Source organism: Haplochromis burtoni, unplaced genomic scaffold, assembly GCF_018398535.1.
Source record: "Haplochromis burtoni strain Fernald_Lab_line unplaced genomic scaffold, NCSU_Asbu1 Contig_1789, whole genome shotgun sequence".
Lineage (NCBI taxonomy): Eukaryota > Metazoa > Chordata > Actinopteri > Cichliformes > Cichlidae > Haplochromis > Haplochromis burtoni.
In genome coordinates, this window is record NW_024584150.1 from 7,015 (window position 1) to 20,998 (window position 13,984).

Consider the following 13,984-nt stretch of genomic DNA (forward strand, 5'->3'; position numbering starts at 1 on the left):
TTCCTTCCCACTGTCACCAAAGCACTTGCTCATAGGGGGTCATGTGACGTATGGTGCGCTCTGTTTTCTTTGTATTATTGTAGGGTCTTTACCTTAAAATATAAAGAGCACTGAGGCAACAGTAGTTTGTGTTGTGACATTATATTAACAAATCTGAATTGAATTGAATTGAATTGAATTGAGGCTACCAGATGTCCCTCTCCTCAGCCACTGGGTTATTGAATAGTTTATTTGTGGCTTGTTATAGTGCATCCTGTGAATGCTTGAGTCTGAAGGCTGGGCAAAATGTTGAACTCTATCTTGCATTCCTTGAGCTGTTCAGGAGAAGTTTTTGTGGCATGCGAGGGCTGTTGTTCTTCTAGGTGAGGGTGATGAAATTGGTGACTGACTTTGCCATGAGAGGTTTGCTTGGGCTACAAAAGCGTTTAGTTGGCTGATATGTATCGCTGTAATATTTACACAAATGCCAGGGCCTGGTTTCAGCGTTAGTGGTTTTAATGTTACAGTTGATGAGCGTAAAAGAGGACACCACTTGTGTGGCAGGATCTTATACCGTTTCCTTTCATCATTTCTCACCTGTCAGGAAATTGCTCAATAAGCTAAAGCTTCTTCTAATGCATGTACCGAACTACAATGTCACGTCAGATGAAAACAAGCCAAAACTGTCAACTGTTTGTTATTCATGTTTTGAGGGTGTCAGACTAATTTCAGCCTTTTAAATCTCATATCACAGGATTGCTAACACTTCTTGCTGTAATTTTGTTAAGAGTACTGAATTCGCTGTTAGTCTAGATGAGCCCTCTCACAGCAAAAGAAGATGATCTGTGAAAACAGAGAAGTGTCTCAGATGTGGGCGATCGTGGCTCAAGAGTTGGGAGTTCGTCTTGTAATCGGAAGGTTGCCGGTTCGAGCCCCGGCTTCGACAGTCTCGGTCGTTGTGTCCTTGGGCAAGACACTTCACCCGTTGCCTACTGGTGGTGGTCAGAGGGCCCGTGGACCCAGTGTCCGGTAGCCTCGCCTCTGTCAGTGCGCCCCAGGGCAGCTGTGGCTACAATGCTGCACACATTCACATTATGTGTGAGTGACTGAATGTAGTGTAAAGCTCTTTGGGGTCCTTAGGGACTAAGTAAAGCGCTATACAAATGCAGGCCATTTACGTTTGTCTTTGTCTGACCAAAATCAATTTAGAAAATATTCAGATCAGTTTTAAAAGTTTGAATACCACACTGTAACAAAAAGAGGGGCTCTCTGATTCCCAGGAACCAAATATACATATTTGTTTTTACATTTTTTGATGCATTTAATTTATGAAACAGTTAAACAAAATGAGTGAGGACAAAAGAGAGATAAAAACCAAGAGGCCAAGTGGAGTAAACAGTATCAGAAATCATATATTGAATTACAATTTTCAGTATAATTACAATCTAAACTGAAATGAAACACTTTACTGCAGTTCAGCTCTGCTAAAGTGGACATGTAATATCCCTGGGGATGATGTTGGCTTATTTTACTGGTATAAAGTGAATTTTGGATATATTACTGAAACAATTACTTCAGGAAGATTTTGCAAAATTTTATGACTGACTCAAAATATTACTAATCAGTGAAACGTATTCAGTAAATGTATTCAGAGTTTTACTTTATTATTATTATTATTATCCTCCATCAATCCATCCATTCGCTTCCACTTATCCTTTTCAGGTTCGCGGGGGGTCATAGTGGGAGAGGCGGGGTACACCCTGGACAGGTCGCCAGTCTGTCGCAGGGCTAACACACAGGGACAGACAACCATTCACACTCACAATCACACCTATGGGCAATTTAGAATAATCAGTTAACCTATCCCCACAAACTGCATGTCTTTGTTACGGTGGGAGGAAGCCGGAGTACCCGGGGAGAACATGCAAACTCCACACAGAAAGACTTTGCTGCCCTATTATTATTATTATTATTATTATTATTATTATTATTATTATTATTATTATTATTATTATTGTCTTATTTCATGTAGACACCAAAGGTTTTTCTTTGCTTTAGAGCACCAAAGCACCAAAGTTCAATCAATGCCTGTTATACTGAATTTATAATAGTCATTGTCAGAATATCCTTTTATTCTAATATTGGCATGTTTCATTAATCAATAATCCACATGTCTGAGCATAACACATGCTCTGGATGACACATTTTTTGCAGAGCTCACAAGCTCTAACTCTGAGACTGACAGAAAGATATATGACTCTCTGTGTGATACATATATATTTTTTTCATTTATTCATTGTGTCATATTGTTAATGCATTAAGTTGTTGTATGTCATATTCTGTGCCACAAAAATAGGTATATACCTGTAAAGTCTACACAAAGTATAAAAGTCTGCCTGTTCATGTAAAACACTGTATGCACCCCACATATTATCAGACATTACTGTTACCTTTATATTTGTATTGATTGTTATTGTGCTTTTGCACCAGTGTCTATTATTATTGTATATAATATATTAGACAGACTATGTAGCACCACAAAACCTTTAACTTCTACACTGAATGTTATATTTTAGTTTAATTGCTTTAATAAATTTGTAAAAATTTCAAGCAGCCTTTCTTCATTTTGTCATAGCATATGAAGTAAAAATGTGTTTAATGCATTGAAATAAGGCTATAACATGACACATGTGGAACAAGTGATAACCTATGAAAACTTTTGAATGCTATATATACAATTATTACAACATGCAATAAAATACAGGAGCAGACAGTTATGTTATTATTTATAATAGATTAGACAAACTATGCAGTGCTACGAATCCTTGCCCTGCTGGGTGATCACTACAGGGAGACTGTGTTGCATCCCCCTCCTTCCCCCTGCCGCCCCAATTTTAACAACAACAGGTAACTAACTGAACATCCATCTGAAGCACAACTGGCCAAAAGACACCAAAAGACAATGAGCAACAATTTTTAACAATAAAATCTTCCAGAACACTGACGGGATGAAGGACCAATATGTTAAGCCAAGCAGGGCTTTGTAACCTTTTAATAAAAAAAAAGAAAAAAAAGAAAAGCTGTTAAAAATGATAGCAGTGTTATGGCGTTAAAAAGAGAATATTCAAGTTTGGTTAACAGGTTTTAGCATACAAAGAGGAAGGAAAATCTTATGTCTTATTGATCAAGGATACGCAGTGGAACACAGATTTTCTTGCAGTAATTTTTTATTTCAACATAAACACTGATTACAGTACAAAAAGACGGTCTTTCACACAAACACCATGATAAAAACTTTACCATTCATTAATAGTTTATTATTACAGTCTCTATGCAGGTATTTTAATGTTTTTTTCAGTGGAAACAGTGGAAGACTAAATGTGTTTCAATCTCAAAATACTTTTTCTACATATTCAAATTCTGACGTGTTTAACATATTTAATCAGGTTGCTCTTGATTTTTTTTAACTATGTTTACACAGTTGTTTGATTTCAGAAATTTCACAGCAATTGTTATGTGCCAAAAGATGAACATTTTTTATGCAAATCAGAGATGGTCGAGCAGAAAAGGTTCCAAAAAATGTGCTGCTCTGGAATTAAGTGACCCTTGAATCAAATTTGAATCAGAATACTTTATTAATCCCTAAGGAAATTGTGTAGGCTACTGGCTACCTTTTCCTGGTACATGAATATCACCCTGAAAATAATATTTACATTAATACTTTACAACAACCTTGCAGTAATTTACAGAAATGTTAATTAAAAAGGAATGGGTTGTTAGCATGACAGGAAAGAAAGTAGGGGAATTATGTGGGCACCCATGTAATCACACCCCTGGTGCAGTAATGTCCATTTTAAACATAATTACTTTGATAACTTGGGCTTTATTAAAGACAGCACATAAGATTGTAAATAAAACAGAAAAAAAAGCAATCGACAGTCATGACCAGACTACAGTAGGAATCTTGCAGCTTGGATGTGTATGCAAGTGTATATGTAAAGAACTAGAGCATCATTTCAACACATAAAAGCGTATTATCTATAAGATGAAAAAAATCCTCTACTGTAGATTGTTTCATACCAAGCAAGAGTAAGTAGATCTAATCCAGCCCAAAAGCTTTGATGGCTGTGTAGATCTGCTGCTTCTCTGCTGCCTTTGCATCCTTTTTGTTGCAAATATCAGCTTCCATCACGGCAAAGACAACAGCAGAAAACATCTGTGTGTCCTTAATCTGGCAAATGTAAATGGAAAATATTCAAAAATGTAAAAATGCTTATTAACCTTTAATATTTATTTTTAATTTTCATATTTGTGAGAGTAATCGTAGCATTTAATACTTCACCTGTTGTCTTTTCTGATCACTAAGGTTTTTCTGCAGGACAGGAGCTTGATCATAGTACAGAAAGACAACAAGTTAATATCAAATTAAGAATCTTTTATTTTGTTTATAGTGAACTGTGAGTAACTTCAATTACCTTTGTGATCACTGTTGTTGGTTTTTTTGGTTAAGTAAATGAGGACAGCAGTAACAATGAGATTTATACCCATGACAGCACAAAGCACAAAAACAACTGTACTGGCTGTCTGTGATGATGCACTGCTTTCTGCAACAATAGTAAAAGTGAGAAAACAAAATTAGAGTTGCCTAATGGTAAGATTACAGTAGTTATGAAATAAAAACGTGTATTAATTACTGGTACTTAAATATAAATGTATATGTAACATGTATATGTCTATCTACTTAGCACTTTTAATTCTTATTCTTATTTTTGTTTTCATGTCTATTTAAGCGTAATTTATGACAGTATGTTTGCACTGAAGCACCGCAGCAATTTCCTAATGTTGTAAACCTGCTCAACATTTGGCAATAAAACCCTTTCTGATTCTGATTCTGATAAATATTATCTGATTTATGTATATTATATGTCTTGATTTAAAAACCAGGCACAGATACCTTGAACATCCAGTGTAGTTCCATTTCCAAATAATATCTCCCCACATGTGGCCACAGCACAGTAGTAAGTCCCAGCATCAGAGGAGCTGACGTTCTTAGAGAAGCGATAAACACACCCATCCTGAGGGTCAGATCTTTTCTCACATTGATCAGTTCTGTTTCCATGAGTGTAGATGATGTTTGGAAGAGATTTATTAGATCCATCTCTGAACCAGAAAACATTATGATGTCCTGAACATGTGTTGTTCTCAGAATTTGTCAGAACTGAACACTGAAGAGTTGCTGTGTCTCCTGGACGCAGTGGATTTGATTCTGTCGGCTGCTGTACAACAATATAGTTCGATGTCCTTTCAGTGTCTCCTGTGTAATACAAAATGTAATACAAGTAAATTATTCACCACATTCTCAGAGGCATTTAAACATTTTGTAAAAGTTGGTCAGTTCATTACCTTTTACTAACAAATATGTCCCACTCCATTCAAGTTTAATCCAGGTGTCTATTCCACAGTGATACATTCCCTCATCCTCTTGGGCTACATTCCAAATGGTCAGGTTGCTAAAATCTTTACTGTTATGTGCAGAAAATCTTGACTGAAAAAACTCTGAAGAAGGTTTTCCAGAAAGTGACACTAATAATTTAAGAGTATCCCCGACTCTCTGCTTGTACCACTGAACCTTTCTGCTGCCGAGCTCTTCATTTGGTAAAACACATGTTAATGTTGCTGTTTCACCAACATGGACTGGTTTCACTGGAACCAGAGAATCTGCGGTAAAAGAAAACGTTCAGTTTTTATGTTATTATCTCTCTTATTATCTCTATGTCTATCTATATATGAATCTATTCCACATAAATAATACGTTCAGTTTGGTCAGATGGTCAGATAAAACAAAAACAAACAGAAACAAATCCCCCCTTACTTCCTCGATGAAGAAAAAGCAATGTAATCCATAAGACGACCATCTTGAGAATGCACCTTGGGCTTTTTCAGTAAGTTAAGAAAGGGAAATGAGCACACTGGGTCAGACCATAAAATGCGTCTGATTGGTTAACACAGAAAACACTTAAAATAAACTTCCTGTGACACCAATATCATCTTGATCTTTTTCTAAAACAAATGATCTTTTTTCATTTCCTGTTACAATGTTTGTTCACTTCCTTTTTTTTGACTCTCTATGTATGGTTTAATATCTACTGCAAAAACTGCCTAAAACACCACAAGTTCTGCAGTTCAGGGAAATGTTAAGTTGAGGGACCATAACATTTTGTTCTTCAGTAGTGTTGAACAGCACAGCATGATTTATTTTCTTCAAAACCAGAACTTATGTGTAATTTGTGGCGCAAATTACATTTGAAAATTACATAGCAAACCAAACTGACTCTGTTCAGACTGTATCTTTTCTTTGCACTACTTCCAAGCACTTTTTAACTTGTAACTTTGTAACTGATCTAATGTGTGCCTTTGTGTTTTAATGGTATTTTGCATATATTCCTCTTGATTGTATATATTTCTCCTGTTTGCTGTTTATTCCTGTTGTCTACTATTTAGATTTTATTCTGGGACAGCTGGTATGGAGCACCCACAATTTCGTTGTACATGTACAATGACAATAAATGGCTATACTGCTCTATTCTATTCTATTCTATTCTATTCTATTCTATTCTATTCTTTTCTATTTTGTCTTGTGAGAATTAGAGTACAGTGAACACTGAAAAGTTCCTATGTCTCTTGAACAGACAGAATCAACTGTTGGATATTAGTGTAGTTTGATGTCACACACACAGAGATGGACAGCAGAGTGAAGGCAAAAGGACCATCAAGTGCTCAGCATCTCTGGCAACTCCTTCAAGACTGTTGGGAAACCATTTCAGGTGACTGCCTTATGAAGCACATCGAGAGAATGCCAAGCGTGTGCAAAGCAGTAATCAACTCAAATGGCCTGTATTTATATAGCGCTTTACTAGTCCCTAAGGACCCCAAAGCGCTTTACATATGGTATGGTGGCATTTACGAATACAGGACAATTGTACAATGACAAACACAATGTAATTGCAGAGTGTTAGGTCATCTTTATAATTACTTTTTTTAATGTAGTGTAAAAATGCATTTAGATTCTGCATAGAAAGAAAACAAAAAACAAGAAACAGAAGCAGCGGTGGTCTTTATTTATTAATAATTTACTGGTTTAACTGACAGATTAACAAATGCATATTTTTTTATTTTCATAATCTAATATTTTTACAAAGCAGAGAGACTTACATGAAAGTAAGTAAAATTTTTCATTTAGGCAATATATTTTGTAATTGTTTTCTTCAAGAATCACTGTGGAATAACATTAAAAGAATGAAAAACTTACCAGCAGGTGGCAACAGAGCATTTGTCACCTTGCTGGGCCAGATGTTCCTGCTCTTCTTCTCAGTTCAACTGAAAATCATTTCAACTAATTTATGATTCTTTTAAACAAGTAGCAAATAAGAGCTGTCACCTTTATCTATCATCTATCAGCACTTATAGCTATCCATTTTAATTGTAGCAGCAGTTTTTGTGTAGTAGGTCTAATTGTGCTGGTACTTTGTATAAAAGACAAGAAAGTGCTGAACAAATTAGTGTTCAATTAAAAAAGAACTGCAGGGAATTAATGGGCTAACATTTCTGACATCCACCCACCCTGCGGGGGAATGCTGTTTTTTTTCTTCTTCCTGTCTTGTCTTTCAGGTTCTGGGTGCCGCAGGTGAGGAGCGTTACGGCTGGATAGCCATGGGATCAAAACGGCCATGTCTGACGCGCCAGCCCCCCCGGTGCGAGCGTCGCGGTACGGCGGCTCGAGCAACAGGCTGGTAGCAACGTAAAGGCTAAGAGGATTTTGCGGACCTTTTAGCGACTGTGTGGTTTTTGTGTGATTGCGCTCCTTCCCGTGCTATTCTGCGCCCCCCCCCCCTCCCGATTACGTCCTTTTCTCCCCCAATTACGTCCTTCTCTTTCCCCTCAGTCTACGTCCATTCTTGTTCATAGTCCCGTTACCTACTGCATTGACTGTTGTAATTTTCTCTTGCATGGTTTTCCCCCCAAAATCCCTCCATAAGCTTAAACTTGTTCAAAACTCTGTTGCTTACATTATTACCGAATCACCTCTGTTCCTCAGGAACTTCACTGGTTCCCTGTGAAATTCCAGATAATATACAAAACGTCTTCTGCTCACCTTCATGGTCCTTCATAACCTTGCTCCTGACCTGTTAAGCACTACGTTAAGCACTATGTTTCCACACATAAACAGTTCATGTATGTGCCGCTGTCGGAATTTGAGACTTTTTTGAATTTTTGTAGATTCTTGATTGAGCAATAAAAAACCCAAACAAACATATGCAACAATAAGCCAGTGACACCCAGGTGCAAGTGATTTTCCTCCCTACCATGTGCTACTCCCTATTTCTAAAAGGTAATTACTGGTTTGGCTTGTAAATAAGTGTAACTAAGTTTTTTATGCCACTTATCCAGGTTTGGATTGCATAGAAGCAGTCTAAATAGAGACAAGCAGTCCTCCCTCTCCTCAGCCAAGTCCTCCAGCTCATCAGGAGGACACAGATGCATTCCTAAACCAATTGAAAGAGAAAAATCTCCCGAATCTTGCCCACGGTGTCCTCCCAGTAGGAAATCCCTGAAACATCTCACCCAGGAGGTGTTAAACAGGGAGTGAAGTCAGATGCCTGAACTACCTCAATAGGCTCTTTTTGATGTAGAACATTGGCAGCTCTACTCGAAGCCCCTCCTAAATGGTTTGGTCCTGACCCTATCTACAATCTCATTCATTTGGAGCTTGTGAACATACGAGGGCAGCAACATAGACTGACCAGTAAATTTACAGCTTCGCTTTCACACTGAGCTTTGTCCTCACCACAACAGACTAATATAGTTTCTGCATCGCTGAATATGTGGCCCTGGTTTATACCTCAATCTCCTGCTCCATTATCCCTTTACTCATGAACTCAATATTTTAACACCCCCCCCCCCCCCCCCCTTGGAGCAGCTACTTGTCTCGGATCCAGAATGGGTTATTTGTGGATCAGGCTTTTTCCAGTGCATTCTGTGAATGCTTGAGTTTGAATGCTGGGCAAAATGTTGTTGAGCAGTGTTTGTGGTAGTGCTAAATAAACTGGGGCTAGTGCATCTTCTAGGTGAGGCTGCTGCAATTGTTGACTGCCTTTGCCATGAGGGGTTTGCTTGGGCTATAGCAGTTTGTAGTTGGCTGGTATGTATGTGGCCTGGTTTCAGTGTCAGTGGCGTTAATGTTGTGGTTGATGAGTTTAAAAGAGGACACCACTTGTGTGGCGGGCTCTTATTGAGAATTGCTCAATAAGCTAAGGCTTCTTCTAATGCACGTACCTGTCTGCAATGTAATGTTAGATGAAAAAAACAAAACATTGTCAGTTGTTTGTCATTGATGTTTTGAGGGTCTCGGATTGATTTCAGCCTTTAAAACCTCTGATCAAAGAATTGATAAAACTGTCATTTTCAAATACTGAATTTGATGGTGGTCTAGATGAGAAGATGGTCTTTAAAAACAGACTAAGAATACAAGGTTTTTCTTTATCACTACCAAAATCAAAGTATTCAGATCACTTTTGCAATTTTTACGAGAGGAAGAAATCAAGAGATTTAGTGGAGAATAGACTATCATGAAATCATGCATTGCGTTACAATTCTTGGAGTAATTACAATCCTCAATGCCAAATCTATAACTGTAGGAATTAGTAGCTATTGCTTTGCTTCAATGATAAAACATTAATCTCAATGTATATATATTTTTAACCTATGTCTATGTACAATTTAGGTTTTAAAATACAGATTATGCTGGAGAATAATCAGTGAAAACAAACTGTACAGCTAAGTTTCACTAAAATGGTTTGTAAAATTTTACAGGAAGTGGATTTTCTGTGTTTCAGCCAATGACTGTAATTTCCACTTCGTACCCCCTGATTATCTTGTGACCAAGTCTTCCTTTGAGTTGGAAGACATCAGTTGTGCAAGAGAAGGCTGAGGTACCACAATGATCAGAAGGCTGCTTTCTTTGATTCTTATAAGTACATTGTGTAAGTTTACTTCTGCACTGAAACATGTGACACTGTGATATAGGGTTGAGTAATATTTGGTAAATTTAAGGTGCTTTGTCCTGTCATATTCGAATCTAACTGATACCGTGTTTTGTTTTGGTTTTTTTTTAGCTGTGACCGAAGGGGATGAGGGTCCTTTCCAGAGCTCTGTAACTGTGACTAAACTTGGAGATAATGTGACTCTGACATGTAAAATCCCTAGGGATTATGCTGGGTTGTCTTACTGGTATAAGCTGAAATTTGGAAACATGATTGAAACAATTGCCTCAGGAAGTTTTGACAAAATATCACTAAAGGGACCATTTAACAACTCAAGATTCAATGCCACAAAAGTGGGTGATATCTATTCTCTTACCATAACAAATGCAACCAAAGAAGATGAAGCAACTTACTTATGCCAAGCAGGAACGGCATACAAAATGGAATTTTTTAATAGCACGCTTTTGGTCGTGGATGGTAACGTATTTTAATTTGACTGTTTTTGTCATATCTGCTTCTAAACCCAAATAATTACAGTTAATGCTATTTCATGACTTTTTATGATTCACACAGATACAAAAACGCTGCAGAAATCTTTCACCGTGAAACAAACTTCAGACGTGGAGTCAATACATCTGGGTGATACAATGACTCTGCAGTGTTCGCTCCTCTCTGAGAACAAAGATGACACAGATCAGTGTCCAGATGAAGACAAAGTGCACTGGTTTAAAGTTGCATCAGAATCCCACCCAGGCAGCATTTACCACGGCAGTCTCAGAAATAAAGAGGACGGGAGATGTGACTACAGTCTGTCCAAAACTGTAACAAACTCATCTGATGCTGGGACGTACTACTGTGCCGTGGCGACATGTGGACAGATCCTGTTTGGTGAAGGAACTGTGGTTGAGATAGGTATGTATATTTTTTAAAATTACTTTGTTTAATTATATAGAGATCTTAAATGGTCACACTTCTAATTTTCTAAAATCTTTTGCTGATTTTTTTCCTACATGTTAATTCACTTCATTGAAACTGTTTTTATGCTTCAGGGAATCAATCTGATAGGACTTTAAAAAATATCTGTAATTCTTATATTATGCATTAATGTAAAAGTAATATTTGATTTGCTACTGTCACCTGTGGACTTGTGGACTTAAATGGCATACAACTCTTAAACTTCTAAACCTAATAAAAAGCCCAGAATTAATTTCTTAATGCTTTCCACATTTATCAGCATTTCATGGCTCACAGAGACTGACTTAAAATGTTATTAGTAAGTGAAATCCACTTATGGTAAAAACTATTCAGTGTTTCTTTTATGACATTTGATAATATTTTCTGTTTACAAATTATAAATGAGAATGAAAGAATTTAGTGTATTTTGTTTTCTGATTTTAGGACAAAAGCGGGACCCGGCTGTCATTGTGCTCGGCATGCTGCTGGCTCTCTGTGTGATTGTGATCGCAGTTCTTATTTTATCCAGACACTAAAGGTTTTTCTTGCTTTGCTTTCTTAAATTTAGAACATTCATGATTTTTGGAACCAGAATATCAAAGAAAACATTGCAGACAACAAATTTTAATCCAATGAATTAATAAAACTGATTATGAAATTATTCCTTTTTATACTCATATTGGCATGCTTCATTAATGAAAACATATAAAAGGGCCATGTCATAGCATAATACATCTGGTGGACTGGTTTTTGTTTACTCACTGTAGCTGTGAGACTAACAGTAGGATATTTGACTAACTGTAACATACAAAATGACAACTCTCGCAAAACTCCTTGAATCAGCTGTTGTTTTTTTATTTAGCACCAAAAATTTTCAATTAAAATTGAATTGATTTGAATGAATTTGGTCATAAAAAACATTGTATCATTGTATTGTTAATGCATTTAGTTATTCTATGCTATATTCTATGTTACATCTCCTATAATTCCCTCGAAGCACAGGCAGACGCAAGTGGTTTTCTGTCACTGGTTTATTTGAAGACTTCTCTCCAAAGCCACCGTGAAAACTATACAACATTAACAAAATAAAACTCAGCGTAAGACACAGCAGTAAAAACACTGTACAACAAACACGATAAATAAATAAATACCTCGTTGGCTGCATGCTGCAAAAAGGGAATTAGCCGCCGTTCTTCTGAGGTTTCTTTAACCGTTTAACCGTGTGTAGTTAAAGTCCACTTAACATGTCTTTCAATAAAAACCATCCTTTCTGCGCGCTTACAGGTGTTTTTCTTCTTTTTACCCAAAGAGGAAACTAGTGCAACTTGTAAGCGAACTTGACTTTAAAAATAAAAGCACCAAAACGTTGACTACAAAAAACAAACAAAGTAATGTACAGCTTAAACAATTTACAATCATGACATGGATCTTGACAAGATAAAGAAATAATACAAATTATATACAATGTCATCATGGCAACAGCTACATCTCCTTTGATGAATAAAGTACATCCAAATGATAAAAGTCTACCTGTCTGTTCTCATAAAACAACACAGTGTGTTTGCACCTCTCAAAGTGAATAGTACTTTTACCTATATTTTTGTGTTTATTGTTATTGTACTTTTGCACCAATCTCTGTCTTTATTGTTATGAATGTATATGATAGATTATGCAGCAAATTCATTTTCTTCTGCCACTTTGAACACCAGTCTTTACTACTACTACTTACTTTCTACTTACTACTCCTCATACATGTTATATTTCTGTATTTTATTTTTAATAAATTAGCAAAAAATTCAAGAATTTTTTTTTTTCATTTTGTCATTATGGGGTGTTGTGTGGAGAATTTTGAGGTGAAAATTTAATTTAATTCATTTTGGAATGAGACCTAACCCTAGTGTTTTATTGTCAACCCATCAAGTATACAGTGGGACAAAATATCATCCTCAAAAGGGAAAACTGTAAAAAAAAAAGAGGAAAAAAAATCAAATATACATATATACAGAAATAAGATAAACTAAGAATAATCACAACAGTATTGTACTTGCATAGAAATAGAGTAAGAATAAAAAAGAATGAGAATGAAAATAAATAAATACAGCTCACACAGCACATACAGGGAGCAGAGTGTAGTCATTAGCACTGTCGCCTCACAGGAACAAATTGTGCTGAATTTGCATGTTGTCCCCATGTTTGCGTGGCTGCTACACGGGTACTCCAGCTTCCTCCCACAGTCCAAAGACATGCAGTTAGTGGGGAGAAGTTAACTGATATTTCTAAATTGAATTGGGGGGAATCTGAGTGTGAATGGTTTTCTGTCTCTTTTAGAGATGAGCCAGAGTCCCTTCCAGGCCCTATGACAGTATCAGAAATAAAGAGGACGAGACATGTGACTACAGTCTTTCCAAATCATCTAATGCTAAAACCATACTACTGTGCTTTGCTCACATATGGAGAAATCCTGTTTGGTGAAAAAAACTGAAGTCGGAATTAATATATTTTTAAATTCATATTTTAGTCTTTGTTTGTCTGTACTGATTACTGCTGTATTGATTTCAGTGAATAGAGGTCTTCACATGTTAGGTTCAGGCTTTCAAAGGTTATATGAGTTAGATCAGCTTAATGTGTTCACAGCCCGAAGTGTCACAGTGGTTGGAAACTTACATACTACTTCTTCACTTTACAGACTACAGTTTTTTGGTTATTTCATATGTGCCTTTCTGCTTCCTCTGTCACCTTTGGTCTGTTTTTTCCTCTGTGCTTTTCTTTGCTTGTGTTTTCTCCTCATTTCCTGTGGTGTCACATAGAGGCACCTGCATTTCAGCTGCTCATGTTGTCTTGCACAGCTTAGATGGAGGTTGTTGTTGCTGTTCTTGTCACAGATAATGTGTGGTTGATTATGGTTATCAACTTTCTCTGCTAACTCAGAGCTTCTGCTTCAAGCTCTGTCACATCATTTAATCCTTGTTATTTATAAAAGAGATTTAGTAATATTAGAATCAAACATAAAA

The 13,984-nt window shown here is 36.6% G+C and overlaps 2 protein-coding genes across 2 annotated transcripts; one reads left to right on the forward strand and one right to left on the reverse strand.

Moving 5' to 3' along the window:
* Window positions 1-3,249: 3,249 nt before the first annotated feature.
* On the reverse strand, window positions 3,250-5,894 carry LOC121813495. Its single transcript, XM_042217295.1, has 6 exons — window positions 5,852-5,894; window positions 5,383-5,697; window positions 4,934-5,293; window positions 4,455-4,583; window positions 4,322-4,365; window positions 3,250-4,210 (listed from the first exon to the last, which is right to left on the reverse strand). Exons 1-6 carry the CDS (start codon window positions 5,892-5,894, stop codon window positions 4,079-4,081), a joined length of 1,023 nt encoding a protein of 340 aa, XP_042073229.1. The 3' UTR covers window positions 3,250-4,078.
* A 4,057-nt stretch (window positions 5,895-9,951) lies between these two features.
* LOC102296704 (immunoglobulin kappa light chain-like) lies at window positions 9,952-12,707 on the forward strand. The gene is made up of 4 exons (XM_042217294.1): window positions 9,952-10,019; window positions 10,152-10,496; window positions 10,593-10,931; window positions 11,418-12,707. Exons 1-4 carry the CDS (start codon window positions 9,977-9,979, stop codon window positions 11,507-11,509), a joined length of 819 nt encoding a protein of 272 aa, XP_042073228.1. The 5' UTR covers window positions 9,952-9,976; the 3' UTR covers window positions 11,510-12,707.
* Window positions 12,708-13,984: the final 1,277 nt, after the last annotated feature.